The 19,957-nt window shown below is 47.9% G+C and overlaps 1 protein-coding gene across 3 annotated transcripts in view; it reads right to left on the bottom strand.

Annotated features, from left to right (window-relative positions):
- Positions 1 to 297: 297 nt before the first annotated feature.
- Positions 298 to 19,957, bottom strand: part of LOC138522102 (major histocompatibility complex class I-related gene protein-like) — a 271,137-nt gene continuing 251,477 nt past the window's right edge. For all 3 annotated transcript variants that reach the window (XM_069635359.1, XM_069635360.1, XM_069635361.1), the window contains 2 exons: positions 9,513 to 9,779; positions 298 to 1,707 (listed from right to left, as the gene is read on the bottom strand). In XM_069635359.1, the coding sequence (XP_069491460.1) occupies positions 1,328 to 1,707; positions 9,513 to 9,779 (647 nt within the window). In that variant the 3' untranslated portion in view covers positions 298 to 1,327. The remainder of the gene's footprint in view (positions 1,708 to 9,512; positions 9,780 to 19,957) is intronic.

The following is a 19,957-nucleotide window of genomic DNA, read 5'->3' as shown; positions in this document are numbered from 1 at the left end:
AATAAAAGACCAAACGTCGATAAATACAACAATAACGCAATCTCTTATGAAGAGCTCCGCATTAGGGCGACCAGATAACTGGGTGGAAAAAAACAATCTGAGGGCCCTCGACACGTGAGGGATTTTGGTTACACAACACATCAGGGATAGTGTGACAGGCACACCCATGTCGACGCCCCCTTTCGATCCAATACTCTGCGGTTACCACTGGATATCAGACTATATGCACAGCATGTGATTCTAAGCAGATTAACAAGCATCAGAAATATATTTTAAAAATGTATTTAGTGCATGTAGTTAATACAAAACCTTTACATTTTATTCTGTAATTAATCAAATATACAAACAACATTCCAACAATATAACATTTTAAAAATACTCATATAAACTAAACTTTTACTACGGACTTCAGTTAAGTTAAAATTAGCACGTGCAATTAGAACATTTAAAAAAGGAACAAGAAATGGCACATCTTGGTACAGTCCAAGTTCTAGCAGGGTGGAGTAAGCACTGCAGCAGGAGACCCATTCATACCATAAACACCCAATCCCATGTGCCAGACGTGAGGAGCATGTGCACTAACTAAGCATTTTCATTTGATAAAACGTTACCACAAGGCCTTTAATTCAGCTCTGGGTGGATTGGGCTCTGTAAACCTCCAATACTGGTGTAACAGCCCACACAGAACATGGTCAAGAAAACTCAACACAACCACCTCCTTTCTGGGCAGGTGTAACAGTGCTTTTTGTATTGGGGGGGGACCCAGCTAGCTTCACTTCTAGACGAAAAGCTCCTCTTTTATTAACAAGTCTATTCATCTCGGGAGGATAGCTCAGGGGCAACGTGCTCGCCTTGGAAGCAAGACGACGGAGCAACACAGGTTCGATCCCCGGGTTCGCGCGTAGAAACTCTGGATATTAAGCACATTATAAATAACCTATCATCATTGCGACGTAAGACTACGGGGCCTATGTGGGTTTAAAGGTCACATTTGGCAATTTATATGCCGTTTTCTCTGGCTGCATTATTCATTGAAGCAGAAGGAGGCAGGTGCACCCATTAAGCTTCAGGCCAAATACTGCAGCATTTTGACTTGCTGTAGATTCTACCAGAGGAATCTGCTTTCAACAAGAGCAGTCGCTGTGAGGATGAAAGGAGCACAATCATTAGAAGACCAGTTGTGCCCTAGAAGACACATCTTGGCTGCATTTACACGGACCAGTCCCCATCACAGAAAAACACAAACTACTGGTCCCTCCCCACACAGCGTGGCAAATGGGGTGTAAGAAGCAGCACGCGCTGCGTGTCCATTGGGTCTCAACAGCCTTCATATTAAACCCACAGAAGAAAATCTCGGATTCCCTGAGGCCCCATTAGAAACAATCCACCCATTTCTCCCTTCTGGATCATTTCTCTCCAATAATATCGGAGCAGTTTCTTGGTGATCAGATTTCTCTCCTGTGGATAAACATGTGGGTGGATAGTCTTGGACCACAGCAGTGTCACCGTTTTGCTGCAGGTGCTTGTGTAGCGGCTCTGGTGATTGTCCAGCCTCCTCCTCACTTGATCCCCTGCAGGGCTGCAGCTCAAGGGATTGGTGCTGTCGATGCTTCTTATTCACCCAAATGACCTCTGCTGCTGCTGCTATCCCCACCACCAACACCACCGCCGCCACCAGACAACCACGGTGGCGAGTTTGCTTTTCATCTGAAATGACAACAGGAAGAGGATGACTCCTTTGGCGCGAGATCTACAGAATAGCAACATTCTTGTGGCAATGCCCTGGCAGGCAAGATGGTGTCACACATGGAGCACAGGAAGAGAACTCACCCAACAGTACAAGCGCAGAGCCAGGGACCCCAACAGCCACTCAAGCCAACCAGGGACCCCAACAGCCACCCAAGCCAGCCAGGCACCCCAACAGCCACTCAAGCCAGCCAGGGAACCCAGCAGCCACTCAAGCCAGCTCTAAGGAAAGCAATTCCCCAACAGTCTGGGTGACAGGACATCCAGAGTCCACACAGGCTAGGAGGGAACAGGACACGCAACGTGCAGCCTCGTGTAAGTTTCAGCTGTCTTTACACCACTATAGCCCCCAAAAGGTAACGTGTAGGCAGGTCACTAGCGAAGGTAGAGAGGATGCACGAGTGTGCTGGAGAAATCACTCACCTGTAACACTTTCTAACACAGTCCCCTTTCACACACACGCTTCCTTTGAACATCGGAGATGAGGCAAAGACCCCAGACACTGAACTTAGCAGCGGTACCAGCTTTAGAAGCTTATTACGGTCATGTCACAGATGCTAAAAAAGCCCTCCCCATCCCAGATTACTTGTAGCACAGTAGGATCAAAGTGTAGGAATTGTGAAAGACCTGAGGGTTTTTCACTTCCCACTTCCGGGGGATCTTCCAAACAGGTGGCCAGGTGAGGGCCATCGCTTTTGCATCCCGACCCTGGGAGCAGACAAGCGAGGGAGGATCACCTGGACGGAGGGTACCCTGGGATTGGGGAGGGATTACCTGAGAGAGAGAGAGACATGGTATCACCCAACCCCACTACCCGACATCCCCTCAGCCTACTGTCAGCCAGACCCCTGGTTTTCCCTGAACTCTCCTTGTTTAAACCGTCACAATGTTACACCGACAGAACAGCTACATTCAGAGGGACTCTACTATTCTCATGACGGTCCATTAACAAAGTCAGGCACTGAATGAACATTGTAGCCACCTGAAGCCTGTTAATGCTCCTCAGGTGAATAAAAGGAGTAACCACATGAGACGGAGAATGAGCCAGAGAAGGGACCTGAGTTAGAGACTGAGCTAAGAGGCTGTGGAGAAGGCCTTAGCACCCTGAGGGAGGATGGCAGAGAGCAGAGCAGCGAGACATGGAGGCCGTGGTTGAGAGGGCCCAAGAGAGCGTGGCCAGGGAGCCAGAAGGGGATGGCATAGGAAGCTGCTCTCTAAAGACCAAATCCTTGGAGGTGTTTGTTACCCTGGGCCACAGAGGCTGCCCAGGAGTGTCGGAGGGGGGAGCCAGGAGTCCCTGACCTCGACACGGTTGTTAGGGAGAATTCTCTTATAAGGCTAATTTCCCAAACCTAGTGAGTCCCCCAGCAGCTTTGCTGGATTTTTGGGGTTTGTTTTTTTCTCCTGCTAAGAGTGAGACTCTTTTTCTCCCACTCTTAGACATGATTTGAGGTACTCCTTTGACTTTTTGTGTGCTTATGGGCTATGGGGTATTTTTTTTCCATAGGGTATCATTGGTTTTGTATGTGTGTTACACAGCACCCTCAGTGCAGTAACACAGGGGTGTCATAGTGACCCCCAAACATAGACTCCATACCCTGGGACTGACTACTGTCTCCCAGGGCATGTAAAGTCACCATTGGCTTTACTAGTCCAAAATTGTGAACAGAACCAGTACAAACCATCATAGTGTGAAAGTACTGAAGGGGTTAATTAGATTGCCCCTGGACGTTTGTGTCCGTCTCTGTAACTCTGACCAAGGTCGAGCCCTTTGTTCCACTATTTTGGCAGGCTTCTCCACAGAAGCCCTCCAAATGGTGCCACTCTCTCTGGGTTCCACAGGAAGGGTGGAGGGGGGAATAGGCACCCTGGACTGCGTTGCCTCGGCAGCCCAAGTCGCACTCTACTCTGATTGGCCCAGTGGTGAGCCGCCCGGCTCACCACTTAGCATGTGTGAGTGGCAGCTAGGCTGTTTGAATGGGGGTTTTCTGCATAAAAGCAGGGCCTTTGGGACTGGAACTTCAGAAGTCGCCACAGGACCTAAGAATCCGAAGAGGGAAGAAGCTGAGCCATCTGCAACGACGACAACACCGGTGAAGCCCTGCTGCAACAAACTCACCACTTTCCCAACGACAAGAGAAGATCTTCTGCTGGAGAGTCTTCTTCCTTTGAGCTGGTGGGACCAACCAGTTCGCCTCTTTTCGCTTCCAAAGACGTCTCTTGATCGAATCGCCCGTGCCAAGCACCCCGGCGGCCGGATAGTCAAGTTTCACCACTTTTACCGCGAATAAAAGGGCCGCACCTTTTAACCAGAGAACTCCGCGGCTGGTTTCTTCCCTGTGCAGTGCATCGACTCCAAAGTTCCCCCTCGACGAGATCCTCTCTTCCCCTGGTCGGAACCATGAACTTCAACCAGTGCCAGGAACAACTGCCCCCGCTGTAGCTTCCTTCCCATTTAAGGTACAGTGTCCTGCCTGGCCTCCCTTTCTGTAGATTGCTAAAGGTGACCCTTAAATCCTTGGCTTTCTAACTGGGTTGGCTCCAGACCTTTTAACTATTCTTCTTGAACCACCCCAACCTCCTTTTGAACATTTTTTGCAAAGACTTTTAGTGCAACTAAACTGTGTGAACTTGGGCACATTTTGCCTTGCTCCATTTAAAGTGGGCCTTGCACTTCTAAAAGTGTTGGGACCGGTATGATTTTTATGCTCTGCCTTTTCTCTCCCTTTTAACTTAACTATTGGAGTGCCATCTAGGTTACACGCTCACCTCTGTCTTAACAAATAGTGGTGCTTTAACCCTGACTTGTCTAGTAGTTATCAAGGGAGGTGTTTATACTTTACCTGACTGTGTTTTAACTTGCTTTTGATTAAGAGTGCTAGTATATTGCCTAAAGTGTGTTTTAAATAAATAATTATATACTTTTTATACAAAGCTCTGGTCAGTGTTTGTTTACTCTACTGTGTTTTTGGCCCTATTGTCTATACTCTACATACTGCTTAACTCTTCTTGAGGGAAGTGCTCAGCCACAGCTACAAGGTAAATCTGGGTGGTGCAGACTGCTACCAATTGGGTTTACTACCAACACCTGTAGTCTTAATCTTCTTGCAGTGGTCCCTAAGGGAACTGCACAGGATTCTGCCTAACAACGGTAGGCTATGCTGATCACAACTGGTGAGTTCAAACTCAGAGGAGAACCCGGTTGGTGAAAGACGCGTATCGCGAGAGATGAAAAGTTGCTAGTAGAAGGACACGCGAGAGATGAAAGCCGCATTGAAGAGAAAGCTTCAATTGTCCATTGTGAACTGTAAATACTGTATGAGAGATAATGAAACAAAGTAATGAAAGAGTAGCGTGTATGTCTACAAGTTATGGAGAGATTCAGTCGAACGTAAAAGATATCTCTCCGAAGTGCAGGGGACAGGGGCAAAGCCCGAAGTGAGCTAAAGTGTCAGGAAAATGGTGGGGGCCTGCTGCAGGCGTCCCATTAGAACCAACAGGCTCTGGCATTTCCCCCCATATTCCTCCTCTTTTGGTTGCAGAATCTCTGTAGTAACTGAATGCCCAACGTGTCGCAACAGAAACTAGCTGAACTGCTGGTGCCCAACGTGGCACAACCTCTTGCCTCTGCTCTACGCACCTGCCCGATTGGTGTTCGGATCTTCAGGAGCCAGCAAGCTTACCCTATGCACCTGAAGAGGACATACCTGGTACAGACACTCATTAAGACGCAGGGTGGGCAATCGCAAAGAGTCGCCTTTGCGAGCCTTCTTTGCCAGCCTTGTTGTTTGCGCTTCTGTGTTGGTCTATCGCTTGGCTTAGCTCACGCTTGCCCTCTCTATACTCTTAGCGATTGCGCAGGTGGGATAATACTTTGCCTCTGTGTCTTTAATAAAATTATGACTTTCCTAAACGTTAGTATGGAAAATATGAATTCTATGTCAAGACTTGGAGACTCGTATTCATGCTTGTTTAAAGCTTACTTACCACCAACGAGCATACCTGATTGATAGGTTTAAAATAAAGTGCCTTGAACGTGGATTCATTCGACCAATCCACGGCTTTCATGAGGTCTTGTAGCCTGGCACCGCTAGAAAATGCCTTGGAGGTCACGGCGCCCCGCGCAAAGTGTGCCCCAAAATGCTCTAGGTCGATGCCGGTTTGGAGCATGACCCGCTTGACCCAAAGGGCCAGGGTGGCCACAGACACCGCCTTCAAAGGCTTGCAGAGCGTAATAAACAGTCTGCTCTCCCCTGAGGGCCTAAGGGGTGCAGTCCTTGCTTCACACTCTTTAAGGCATCTGACCGGACACAGCCTTGGTTGCTCTGGAAAGGCGGGAAAGGATACCGAGCAGATGGCTGTCTTGGTCCTTCTCCTCACATGAAAGGTGACCCCTTCCGGCGAAAAGGACTTGCTGTCAATCTCCAGCGCTCCTATGTCAGACACACTCTTACATGCCACTAGGCAAAATAGCATTGCTAGTTTAGCTCAGAGCTCTTTCCTGGATAGATCTGCACTGTCCAGCCATCTTTGCAAAAAACTGAGGACCACGTTCACGTCCCACAGACGTGAGTTTTTCGGGTTGGGCAGCTGAATGGCTTTCACTCCTCTGAGCAGCCTAGATATCGGAGCGTGTTCACTTATAGGAGCTCCCAGGACCTGCTTGTGCCTGTCGAGATAGCCAACCTGTAGGTGCTCACTGTTCTATATGCTTTACCTTGGGCCACCAGGGCTGCTAGAAAATTGACGATATGGATGACATCTGCAGAAGCGGGGTGTATGCTCCTCTCCAGACCCCAACTGCACCACTTGGTCCAAGCTGCCCTGTAAGATCTAGCTGTCTTTGGCGCCCAGGATTCTCTGTTAAACTGGTCAGCGTCTCCTGAAAGGCCTGGCTTTCTCCAAGTACTCCTGAAATCACCCAAGCTATCAGTCTGAGAGTTCCCCGAAGGACTAACGGGTGCGAGAGCCCTGGAAGATCCAGTAGTATCTCTGACCAGTTGGACAGCAGAACCGGACTGTCGCAGGAGAGGTCCAGAAGATCGGGGAACCAGACCGGACTCTTTCAAGCTGGCATTACCAGGACCAGCCTCACTCTTACGCCTTGCGTACGCCAAAGTCTTGGCAATCATCACACAGGGCCGGAAGGCATACTTCTTGCCAGTCCCCACTGCTGCAGGAAGGCGTCCGTGGCGGCAGCTTCCGGGTCCGGCCTCCAGTAGTTGTCAGTTCAGCCTGAAGGCGAGAAGATCTGTTATGCATGGCCCTTTCAGTTTAAGACGAGAAAAATTATCCTGTCCAGCCGCTGGAATCTCTGAGATAGCGGGAGTTCCAATCCACCACTTGGTTGGCTAACCCAGGCAGGTACTCTGCCGTGACGGTGAGTCAGTTGCTCAAACATAGGTGCCAGAACTCCTTGGCCAACTCCGCTAGCAATCTGGACTTAGTTCTGCCTAGCCGATTGATATAATGTACGGCTGAGGCATTGTCCATCTTTAGCAGAATGCAGCACTGCACTCTGTCCTGAGTCAGACTCTTGATCGCAAAAGAGCCCGTTAACAACTCCAGACAGTTGATGTGCTGGCGGCTCTCCTCGGTCGAGATCTCCCCGCAGCGTGCTCCCCAGCCCCTGCAGCTGGCGTCTGACTCTATGACTAGAACCGTGAGAGAGAAAAATATGACCTTCTCGTTCCAGGCCTGCATGTGCTGGACCCACCAGTGCAGCTCTATCTTCGTGTCTTGAGACAGCAGAACTTCCTGCTCGTAAGCCAGCCCCTCACTGAGGTGTTGAACCTTCAACCGCTGCAGAGTTCTATAATGGAGGGGCGCTAGGAAGGTCGCCTGAATGGAAGAGGCGAGCCTCCCCACTATCCTCGCTAGCTCTCAGAGAAACATGGTCCCTGGCCAGGACTGACCTGATCTCTTTTTTGATGTCGACTTTTTGCAACGGCAGACTCAGAACTCCTTGTACCGAGTCTATAATGAAGTCCGGGAACTCCATCTTCTGGTTAGGACTGATCCCCAATTTTTCCAATAGTCCTGTTGGTTCCGCTATATGCTCTCGCAGGAGCTGGACGTTCTGCGCCATGAGACATATCGTCCAGGTATATGATAACAATCATGCCCCAGTGGCATAACTCTGCCACTACTGGCTTTAGCACCTTGGTGAAACACCAAGGAGCCGAGGACAGCCCAAACGGAAGGCAAGTGAACTGCCACTTCCACCTTCCCAAAGGAACGGAAGGAAACGTTGGTGAGACTCGTGAAGGTGTGTGTGAGATCTATGCGCGCTAGCCAGTCTCCCTCTTGCAGGATATCCCGCAAAAGGTGGATGCCCTCCATCTTGAAATGCCGGTAAATGAAGAACGCATTGAGGGCTCGGAGGTTTATGACTGGTCTGACTTTTTCCTTCCTCTTCACTAGGAAAAGGTTGCTCACGAAACCGCCTGGTCCATCACCAACCTGACTGGTCACCCTCCCCGCCCCCTTTTTTTTTTTTTAAATAAGCTTTGCGACCTCTTCTCCCCTAAGAATCTGGGCCTGTTCCGAGAGGACCAGCAGCCTGGGCAGCTCTGCCTGACTGGGTTCCTCGAAGAACTCTAGCTGGAAACCCCCGGCCCGCCTCCAAGACCCAGGTATCCCCAGTGATCTCTTGCCACCTGTCTAAGCGTGTGGCTAATCTGCCGCCTATCGCAGGTATTGCAGCGCATGCGTTTGTAGCAGGAGCTCGCGCTCTCACCTGTGGTGGGGGTTGGAGTTCCACCAGTGCTTTTCCAGCCTCGCCCTCTACCTCTGCCTCACGTGGGGAAGGTGGTGGTGGTTTTCCTGGTATCTTGAGTGCGCCATGAGTCTCTGTAGAAAGGGCATGGGCGGCCTGCAAGGCCGGCAGAGCGGCTTTGTTCTCTGCCGGGTTCCCCAAAAACTCTGGGGGCAAAGAGTTTCGTGAGGTATACCTGTGCCTTGTCCAGGGTAGCGAACGTGTGCACAAACTTGGATATGTCCTTGACAAAAGCATCCCCGAAGAGGCAACCCTTCGGAGGGACAGCGGTCTCCGAAGATGCCAACTCTTTCAACTTCGGATTGCTTTTTTACAAGAATCGACCTCTGCTGTTTTACGGCGATAGCACAGTTAGCGTTCCCTATGAGGCAAGCCGCCCGTTGACTTGCCCAACAACTCCATGACTCAACCCCTGGTCGACAGTCTGGAGGCATTGAACCTTACCCGGCATACCACAGGACCCACCCACACTGCAGGCCACACACTTGAAGCGATTTTCAGCTCCTCCAACTGCGTTTTGGCAACCACCCCTAAAACCCCTCGTCTGGGCAGACCGTTCAGCCATACCTTCCTCTCGCCGCTAAACATACACTTCTACGCAATACATCCAGAAAATTCTGCTGTAAAATGTGCCTTTTGACACTTAAAAAAAAAAGAGTTCCTTGGTGGTAGACCCTTTCCGGCCCTGCTTAAGGGAGTTACGTAACTAGAGACTGATATCAAAAATCTTTCCCGGGCTGCTTTTTACTGCAGTCCTCCCTGCTTCCACCCTATCCTGAGGGAGGCGTTTTTCCACATCACAACACGTTATTAATATTCATCAGGCTCCATCCCAACCCCCTCAAGTCACCATGCACCCCCGATCTGTCGAGTGACATGTACAGCCCCCCCAGGTTGCTACGCACCCCTCGATCAGTATAGGGACATGTAACCCCTCCCCCCCTCAGGTCACACTGCACCCGTGATCTGCACAGTGACATGCACTTACCGTACACCACTGTCACAATCCCCAGGAGGCTGATGTGCTCCACCTTACAGCTGTACATGTTATCATCTCCCTCCTGAACTTCCACCGTCGTCTTGATCTGGAAGGTCCCGTCAGGATTGGGGAGGATTGGACTCTGCTCCGAGGGCATCTCGACTCCATTTCTGACCCATTTCACTTCTATTTCTCGGGGGTAGAATCCATACGCGTTGCAGATCAGGAGGGTGCGGCCGCCAGACTTCCTTCGGGAAAACTTTGTTGAAGGGGGAACTGGAAGAAAAAACAGAACATCCACAGTTACACACCATGTCTATCCTAAAGCAACAGCTTCTGAAACTTCAGAGAGAGGGGACAGGATAAGGAGGAGCAGGACGGGTACATGAGGGGGGCTGGTCTGGGGCAGATATTCTGACTAGAGGGGGCTATCCTGGGCCAGCTACTTCAGTTCCATTAAGTGTTTGGCATCTGTACCCAACAATCCGGTCTCTGCGCAAGCCCCACAATCTCCCTAAACTCCCAACACTGACTGCTCATGTCCTGCCTGTTCCTTTCCTGAAAATCCCAAATATATGTCTAGAAAAACTTGGGAGAACCCTGCATGCAGCAGCCCCCCCACGCTGCACGTCCTTGGGCCGCATGCAGGGGTCCAAGCGGGAGCAGCCCGTTGCAAGGGTGGGCCTGCCTGGGAGAGCAAGGGGGGCGCAGTTATCACTGTAGGATGGGGGGACAATTCACATGTTGGGTTATTAACCTTTGCAATACCAATTCTCTTTCAGGAAACTTACTAAATAAATGTGCAGGCCCTATCCCCGACCCCAGTTAAACTTGATGGCCTCATCACTGCAGAGTTGACGTCACTGCTATAAACGGAAGCACTTCACTATAAATACGGCCAGAGGCACCGTAAAGCCACCAGAGGCACCTAGACCAAGAGATGGGAAAGCAATCAATATTAGTATCATGGGATAGCTTCTGAGCATGCGCATGACTCCCCCCTCGAGGTCCGGACCAAGGGGGTACCGGGGAGAAAGATGCCCCAGACTGCGCATGCGTCTTAATCTAAATAGCACTGTCAAGTCAGACAAGACGTGCCACAACTGCCAAACTGTAGGTGTGAGGCTAAAAGGAAAAGCGCTAACCCTGCCCTGATGAATGCCAGATGTAGAAAAGCACCAACCCTGCCCAGAGGAATGCCAGATGTAGAAAAGCACTAACCCGGCCCAGAGGAATGCCAGATGTAGAAAAGCACCAACCCTGCCCAGAGGAATGCCAGATGTAGAAAAGCACCAACCCTGCCCAGAGGAATGCCAGATGTAGAAAAGCACCAACCCTGCCCAGAGGAATGCCAGATGTAGAAAAGCACCAACCCAGCCCAGAGGAATGCCAGATGTAGAAAAGCACCAACCCTGCCCAGAGGAATGCCAGATGTAGAAAAGCACCAACCCTGCCCAGAGGAATGCCAGATGTAGAAAAGCACCAACCCAGCCCAGAGGAATGCCAGATGTAGAAAAGCACCAACCCTGCCCAGAGGAATGCCAGATGTAGAAAAGCACCAACCCTGCCCAGAGGAATGCCAGATGTAGAAAAGCACCAACCCAGCCCAGAGGAATGCCAGATGTAGAAAAGCACCAACCCTGCCCAGAGGAATGCCAGATGTAGGAAAGCACCAACCCTGCCCAGAGGAATGCTAGATGTAGAAAAGCACCAACCCAGCCCAGAGGAATGCCAGATGTAGAAAAGCACCAACCCTGCCCAGAGGAATGCCAGATGTAGAAAAGCACCAACCCTGCCCTGATGAATGCCAGATGTAGAAAAGCACCAACCCAGCCCAGAGGAATGCCAGATGTAGAAAAGCACCAACCCTGCCCAGAGGAATGCCAGATGTAGAAAAGCACCAACCCTGCCCAGAGGAATGCCAGATGTAGAAAAGCACTAACCCCGCTCAGAGAAATACCTGATGTAGAAAAGCACCAACCCTGCCCAGAGGAATACCGGATGTAGAAAAGCAGTAACCCTGCCCAGCGGTTAGCCAGATGTAGAAAACCGCTAACCCTGCCCAGAGGAAAGCCAGATGTAGAAAAGCACCAACCCTGCCCAGAGGAATGCCAGATGTAGAAAAGCACTAACCTGCTTAGAGGAATACCGGATGTAGAAAAGCAGAAACCCTGCCCAGAGGAATGCCGGATGTAGAAAAGCACTAACCTGCCCAGAGGAATGCCGGATGTAGAAAAGCACTAACCCTGCCCAGAGGAATGCCGGATGTAGAAAAGCGCCGACCCTGCCCAGAGGAATGCCGGATGTAGAAAAGCACTAACCCTGCCCAGAGGAATGCCAGATGTAGAAAAGCACTAACCCTGCCCAGAGGAATGCCAGATGTAGAAAATCACTAACCTGCCCAGAGGAATGCTGGATGTAGAAAAGCACTAACCTGCCCAGAGGAATGCTGGATGTAGAAAAGCACTAACCTGTCTAGAGGAATGCTGGATGAAGAAAAGCACTAACACTGCCCAGAGGAATGCTGGATGTAGAAAAGCACTAACCTGCCCAGAGGAATGCCAGATGTGGAAAAGCACTAACCTGCCCAGAGGAATGCTGGATGTAGAAAAGCACTAACCTGTCTAGAGGAATGCTGGATGAAGAAAAGCACCAACACTGCCCAGAGGAATGCTGGATGTAGAAAAGCACTAACCTGCCCAGAGGAATGCCAGATGTGGAAAAGCACTAACCTGCCCAGAGGAATGCTGGATGTAGAAAAGCACTAACCTGTCTAGAGGAATGCTGGATGAAGAAAAGCACCAACACTGCCCAGAGGAATACTGGATGTAGAGGAATGCTGGATGAAGAAAAGCGCTAACCTGCCCAGAGGAATGCTGGATGTAGAAAAGCACTAACCCTGCCCAGAGGAAAGCCAGATGTAGAAAAGCACTAACCTGTCTAGAGGAATGCCAGATGTAGAAAAGTGTAACCCTGCCCAGAGGAATGCCGGATGTAGAAAAGCACTAACCCTGCCCAGAGGAATGCTGGATGTAGAAAAGCACTAACCTGTCTAGAGGAATGCCAGATGTAGAAAAGTGTAACCCTGCCCAGAGGAATGCCAGATCTAGAAAAGCACTAACTCTGCCCAGAGGAATGCTGGATGTAGAAAAGTGAATATCTTAATGCCTCCTCAGCAGTGTCCTTTTAATTTGTTGCCTCAGTTTGTTTTGTCTGTTCTTCCTTCTCCTCTTGTGTCTTGTATTGCCCTGTCTGTTTTGTTCTTCGTTTGTATTTTTGTAGTACTTTCAGATATATATTTTTCATATATTGCCTCAATAAATTCTTATGTTAGAGTTTTGCAAGGAACATTTAGTGCATCTCTACATTTATTGTAACCTTGATACACTACGTTGTGCCTTTTAATTGTTAACTCAACTTAAATTTGTATCTTGGACTATTGGTTAGCAAGTATTATAACGGTTAATTGTTGATGATTATATCCTGTATTTATCCATTACAAAGTCTAATAATAATTGCTAAACAGAAAATAAGAAAGATGCTGCACTACACAAGCCAAGAGTAGAAATGCTGACCATGAGTAAGGATCACGTGACCAGATCGCCTACATCACCCATTTTCAGATGCTCATCACAAGGTCATTGGTCGAAGAATCCCAAAGCAGTGTTTCAACATGGGCTCAATGATGAGGTCCAAGATGCATTAACACAGGTACATCCACCACCTTCTACACTGGAGGAGCCTTCAGGAAAGTTAAGGGCAACGGCAAGCCAGGAAGATGGTTACACTCCAACCAAGACCACAGAATCAGGACGATTCGACTACCGAGGTGTAAGAAGGCAGTTAACCATTGAAGAAAGGCAACGAAGATGACAGCAACATCTCAGCATGTATTGCGGCAACAAAGGCCCTTATGGACTTGATTGTCCCCCACTCCCGATCAGGAAACGCGGAAGATGAAAGGGAGTTTGAGAATTGGTTACAGTCACCAAGGTTCTTATAGTGATAGACCAAGATTCTGTCACCCCTCACGTGCATTTGCGTGTGACGTTCCTGGGCACAGAACCACCTTTGCAGGTCACGGCAATGGTGGAATCCAGAACCTTTGGTGACTACAAACAGTAATACCCGTGTTCCTCAAAGCCATTGCAGAACCAGTGCATTCCCTGGACTGTTCTCTATCCTGTTACACACATTGCCGTTACATTACACAAAGATACAGGAACGTGAAGTATATACCTGAAAAGCTGTGACTCCATCAAACTTACGACTGCCCGATTGTTCTGGCACAGGTCAATCGATTCATCAAAGATCGATACATTTCCAAATAATGGAGGAAGAGGGAATTCTTAAGGACTAGCTGGAAAAATCCCTTAAAGATTCATACGGATCATGCGCCACTTGTGCAGGAATGCAGATTTTCTCTTATTTTGGCCGAGGTTATGCTATACTACAGACTTGTGTGATTATCGTGATGCGCTGGTTAACCTGTTGAGCCTGGAAGGAGGCAGGAGCTTGCTCTGCATTTTCCATGTAAAGAACTTTGGTATAGGAGCAGCCGAATGCCTCTGCAGGAAGTCCCGCCCCCCTTCTACCTGTATGCCTGAAGCCTGAAATTGTGCCATACTTGACACCAGCAGCTGTGACTATTTCGTGGTGAATCTTCGAGAAAAGGTATCCATTAAGACAACCCTCTCAGATGTACTCCCTAAGAGAGGACAATCTCTTGGAAGAGATCCCCGAAGGAATATGAAAAAGAGAGAAAGAGAAGTTTGTGATGTCACAAGAAACGAGCGTGACGCACTGAGAAGACTGGCTGAAGAAGAGAATGTATGGACCTTATAGAAACTGATGACAAAGTAAAGGATCGAGTAAACTTTGATATTCGAGGTAAAGATTGCATGTGTGAAAAGCACTGCGGGAAATGCAAATATTTCAATAACTGTACAGATGCAGCAATGCAAGTAGACTGATCATAGAAGCTTGCTATACGAAGTGAATAGACTTCAGGCGGAGTCGCCATTATATAGAAGGTGGACATCAGTGTCAGAACTTTAGTAAGTTCAAACCCATGGAGAGAAGAGCCGAGGGGTGTGTTGCAGCAGATAATTAGCTGAGATCATGGAAGAATGGAGAAGGACTGTCTGGCCTGGTATCAAGTCTGAAGGCAGCCAAGACTGGTTATCTATTCTTGAAGGCAGTAACTGTGAGATGCTGAATCAGCCCTTCTTTAAGGTGCAAATAAAGAACACCAAGCGTACCAAGTTTATTAATGCAAGACAATTAAATGCTGCAAAAATGGGCCGAATTGCAGTCTCCTGTCACGTGACCAAGGATGGAAATAGAGTTGGGCGTACAGTTCTAGAACTTTGATAAGTGTGTGCCTGCACTCCTTTATATTCCCAGAGACGAGAATACATTGCAAGGCCAAGTTCAAAGACAATCTTCATGGCAGAAGGCATGGGTGATGAGACGTTGGGCTAATTGGGTGGGGAGGTGAAGTCATGTCCACCCCCTAACACCTGGAGTATGAGTTTACGTGCTGCTAGTGAATCAAATCTTCCAGAAGGGCACGAGCATGCCAACCAATTGTAGAGGGCCATATAACAAAGGGCCTTATAGTTTGAGAGCCAATGATGTACCGTGTATCTAATAAGTGTTGAAGATGACTTGCACAAGGGGTGGGCACGAGTTGTCAACCTGACAGTAGACGTCCAATCACAACCCAACCCCTTATAGAAGTATACTTGGATGTTCCCCTTGAACCAACTACAATACCCCGTAGGTTTCTCTTATTTGCTATGTAGTAAGACGTCACGTATGATGAATATTTTCTATAAAAGTGTAATTTTTTTATTAAATGCTTTGAGAGAATGCTGTGCAACGTCCGTTGATGTCTATTGTAACTCCCTGTTTTAGACAATTGATAATAAAACAGTAAACAAACTTTACCATCTTCATGAGTTGGTTTGATTATTTGGTGTAAAGAGTTACTCTGCATCCCATCCACTGCATGATGCGCTATCCACCAAAGGCCATAAGGTCACATGGTAGCAATGTCGGATGGTTCCAGACCCATCGATCAGTTAGCTCCAGAGTTTCGGACAATCAGAAATCCACTGCCATCTAGCCGGAAGATTGAAGGGTTTCCTTCGGAGAGTGGCTGAAAATAAATCTTGCAAGAAAAACTGAGATGGTAGGCAGGGTCCCTCTTTGACAAAATCCCTACCTGGTTTCCAGGGGCGCTCTGCAGACAGAAGGGGAAAGAGGTCGTTGGAGGAGGAGACAATACTGAAGGCCTTGAGTCAAAGAACGGCCGAATGGTGAGTAGACTGAGGGGAATGGCAAATTTAGGGGACGAGGTTGTGGTAATTTAAAAGTAACAGAAAATAGTGTGGAGTTAGAGATAGCGCCCAGAAACCTGACCCAAGGTAGTCTAGAAGAAGTCATCTCACACCCCAGTGAGGTCACTAGGCTACGTGTGAACAGGTTCACATAAGGAGACAAGTTAAATCCTGTGACAGGATATTTGATTAGGGGCGAGGAGAAAAAAGGGTGATCACAGAGTATTTTTAGTAAATGTGTAAAGTCGACTAGTCTGTCTGTTAATATGTTAATTTAAGGTGTTGAAGAGTGACACAAATTGTGAAAGAATTGAAACAAAGTTATGGAGCTAAAAGGGACTATCTAGGGAAGTGGTTGGTACCAATCCAGAGGTAGAGGCTTTAGCTGCGATTGTTGGCGCACCCTCATATTTGTTGTTTTAAAATTATTCAAAAAGTGGTGAAAGTATTGTATAACATCTGGTAAGTATTGACAGTCAATTGAGACTCGTCACAATGTGAGACGCTTCAGTGATGCATTTATGTAAGACATTGCCAAAGCACATGCCCAAGCTTAAACAGTACAGTGCGGAATGGGAGAAAGGCACGGCAGATGAGATGTTCATGCCGTGGCCACAAGGGGGATTGCTGTGAAAAGGAGTATTGCAACACATGACCACATACTTGCACGCTGCGTACACAGGGAAGAAATTAGAGAAAAGGCTAGCTTTCTTAGAGCTTTGGAAGATAGGGAAGATCTGCCACATGAAGAATGGATGCTTAGCCAGTTTAAGGAGGAAGGTGTCAAGCCGTCTGCTCCCCTTACCTCACCTGAAGTGAAAGGCGCAAGTGCAGAAGATGTAGGATTGTATCCTTTAAAAGGAACTGAAAGCGGCAACAGGGTATAGTAAACCGATATACGAACCACCCGCTTATAGCAGTGACGACAGTCCAGAGGAGAATAAAAGAAGAGATCTTTTAAGATCATACAGGACAAGGAAGAGAAGAGTGAGCGATTGAATATCACAACAGAAATAGAAAGAGAGATTAAGAAATGTAAAGGGTAGAAGGACAAAGCTGATGAGGTAACATTCGTGCAGAACAAATGGATGGGAGGACAGATATTACTCAAGCACGATGGGAAAAGCATCGAGGAAGTAAAGCAAAGACAAGACAAGGATCAACATGATAGAAAAGACTGGGAATGGGAAAAGAGATTGAAGGAAGACAATCAGACGAAAGAGCAGGGAGCGGCGAGAACAGATGTATCAGGTGGAGCAAGAGAAAAAAGAGGAACGGGCAGAAGAGCAAAGAAAGTATGACAATAGGCAGAGAGCAATAGAAGACAGATAGAAAAGAAAGGAAGAGAAGAGGAGGAAGCGCAGAAATTAAGGGATAAAAGAATAAAGAGACGGAGAGAAGAGGAAGAAAGGAGAGCAGGAGGGAGGAGAGAAGAGCAAATACAAGAGGAAGAGAGAAGTAGAAAGGAGGCGAGAAAATGAAGAGAATTGGATGAAGAATTAGAACGAAAAAAGAGAGACAGCAGGACTTTCATAGTAGCCTCATTTGAAAAGAACCAGTAGGGCCAAGCCCAGCAATACTATTGGACAGAATAGAAGAGTTCCTACCGTTAAAGGGAGCAATGTCAGGGGCATCTAGAATAGTATTAGAAGAAGAAAACTTTGATATAGGAAGTATCGGAGATAGAATTGATGAGGCCTATCAAGAATTAAAGGAAGGTAGCAAATCTGGAAGCTGAGGGAAGGGAGAGCAATCCCTAGCATTTCAATCACGAAACGAAGAGCAACATCTATTCAGTCTCGAGCACAGAGCCTTATCCTTAAGCAGACTGACCTTATATATATAGGCAAAGGGGATGAGAGTCACTAGTTGGGGACTAGATATGTCAGACGAGGAAAGAGAATCCTTCCTAGGGGAAGAGCGCATGTGCCCCTGAGGGAAGCCTGCAGACGGACAAAGTAGTAAGATGGTCCGATCTAGAGCAACCTGAAGATAGGACACCAGACCCCATAGCATATTCAGAGCATCCCAGAGGACGATCGTATAGTGAAAAGGGAGAATAACCGCCATATGTGAGCAGGTTAAGATCACTACCAGCGAGGAGATGGTCAGGGACAATTGTCCCTGCCATGGATAGGCAGACGATGGGAGCCAACTGCGGGTTAGGATTTATGCAGTTTCCCTTATTGGAAAAAGGGGGAGCAAGACCACAGTATATTCCATGGCCGTAGATGGATAAGGATAACTTAAGGTGAAAGCTCCAGAGTTTGACTTCGGGCACTGGGAAATTGATATACGAATGGGAGACAATGACAGGAGGAAACACATTGGCCATAGGGGACATTAAGGGTCTCTTGGCAGCTATTCTTGGGGAGAGAGCTGATGACATATGAAGAAGAGCAGGTTATTCAAGCGTGACCAAGCAAAACAGCGCACTATGGAGCGCCGTTTAATAAGTGCAGAGCAGATGTGTGGAGGGCTCTCAAGGTGCAGTATCCCAATACATCAGATATGGGTGCAATTATGACACGTAAAATGAAGGAAGATAAAGACCCTATTGCTTACATTCAGGATATTCAAGAGCGTTGGCAACTTGAAACGCAAGAGCCGTGGGAAATAAAAGTGCCATTATTTTACCACATTTTATGTCAAGGGTTGCCCGAGCAAGTACAGAGGCAAATGAAGAGAAATACAGTTGACGATAGTGCATCACTGTCGGCTGCTACAGGATAAAAATAAGAAGAAAGATGAGGCCAGGAAAATTGAGGAAGCCAAGTTAGTTCAGAGGAAACTGTCAAAATATCCAATAGAAGGGGCGGAATTGACAAGAGGAGAGGGACTGGGAATGCAGCAAGCAATGTGTACATCGCATGCGAATAATCAGCGCCCGATGGACCAAGGAGGGAATGGGTTAATGCCACAAGGCAGAGCTATGGGCTACAGAGGAAGGGGTGGATTCCAGAATAATCAAGGTGGGTTTCAAAATGCGCAAAATGAGAATCAAAATGCACAAGGAGGATTTAACCAAGGAGGATTAGTCAGGTGGCCTCCCCCTGTATGTTGGACTTGTGGGATGACAGGGCACATTGCACGCATATGTGGGAGCCAAGGGAATGTACAGAATGGCCAATTTTCAAGAGGGGGGACAGCTTATCCTCCACCATATAGCACACAAACTAGGGAAGGATTTGCCCATTATCAGACAGTGTATCAGATACAAGCGCTGCAAATGCAACAGACACAGCAGCCAGAGCAAGTGCAAATGAATCCACTGCAAAGGCAGTCGCAACAAGCCCCTATGCAGACACAGCAGTATGCAAACACAGAACACGTGTTGACACCCAGAATAGGAGGTGTCACTGAGGTAGCGGGAAATCCCTTCACAGGTACAGGGGTATGCCTGTACCGACAATAAGACAGCTCACAGGGCGACTTGATGTGTTCGGTACTATCAGTATTGTATTGTATATTTATTTATAGAGCGACATCTGACCCCCAACAGGAACCAAGGGTTAATGTGACAATAAGAGGCAAATATTTTTCTTTTCTAGTAGACACTGGGGCTACTTGTTCATGTATACGAGAGGGAAAATATCCAATGTCGGGAATTGCCATGAGACGATATCATTTACTGATGAAGGAATAGTGTGTTCCACTCCAGGAATACACTACTTAAATGTGGGCGAGATTTTACTGGCGTTCACAGGGCAAGTGGCTCTGCGAGGCATTCCAGTAGAGCCAGAGGTTTCCCTTTATGGGGCGAGCATTCTACTGACTTAGCTACCTGGCTTACTGGGAAAACTGTGAGAATACCGGATGCATTCTTGTTCAGACCTATGGACGAAGAGGGGGGACAGACAATCACTATAGAATAAGAAGCAGTCATAGTACAAAGGGATTTAGCGATGCTCAAAGGAACAATTATTGAGGGTAGACCATGGAGGACAGTGATAGCTCTCGAAGAAGGGTACAGATTGACTGACATTACTGATGGTGATATGTTTAGAGAAGACCCAACAGATGATTAAGTACTTTATGAGCATCACATATTGGATTAGAATAGAGAAAAGGGAAATCCCACAGCGAATGGCAATAATGCGGCAGCGTCCA

Source organism: Ambystoma mexicanum, chromosome 13, assembly GCF_040938575.1.
Source record: "Ambystoma mexicanum isolate Mex_15411 chromosome 13, UKY_AmexF1_1, whole genome shotgun sequence".
NCBI lineage: Eukaryota > Metazoa > Chordata > Amphibia > Caudata > Ambystomatidae > Ambystoma > Ambystoma mexicanum.
The sequence above is the reverse complement of the archived record's forward strand: the minus strand, read 5'-3'. Positions and strand labels throughout refer to the sequence as shown.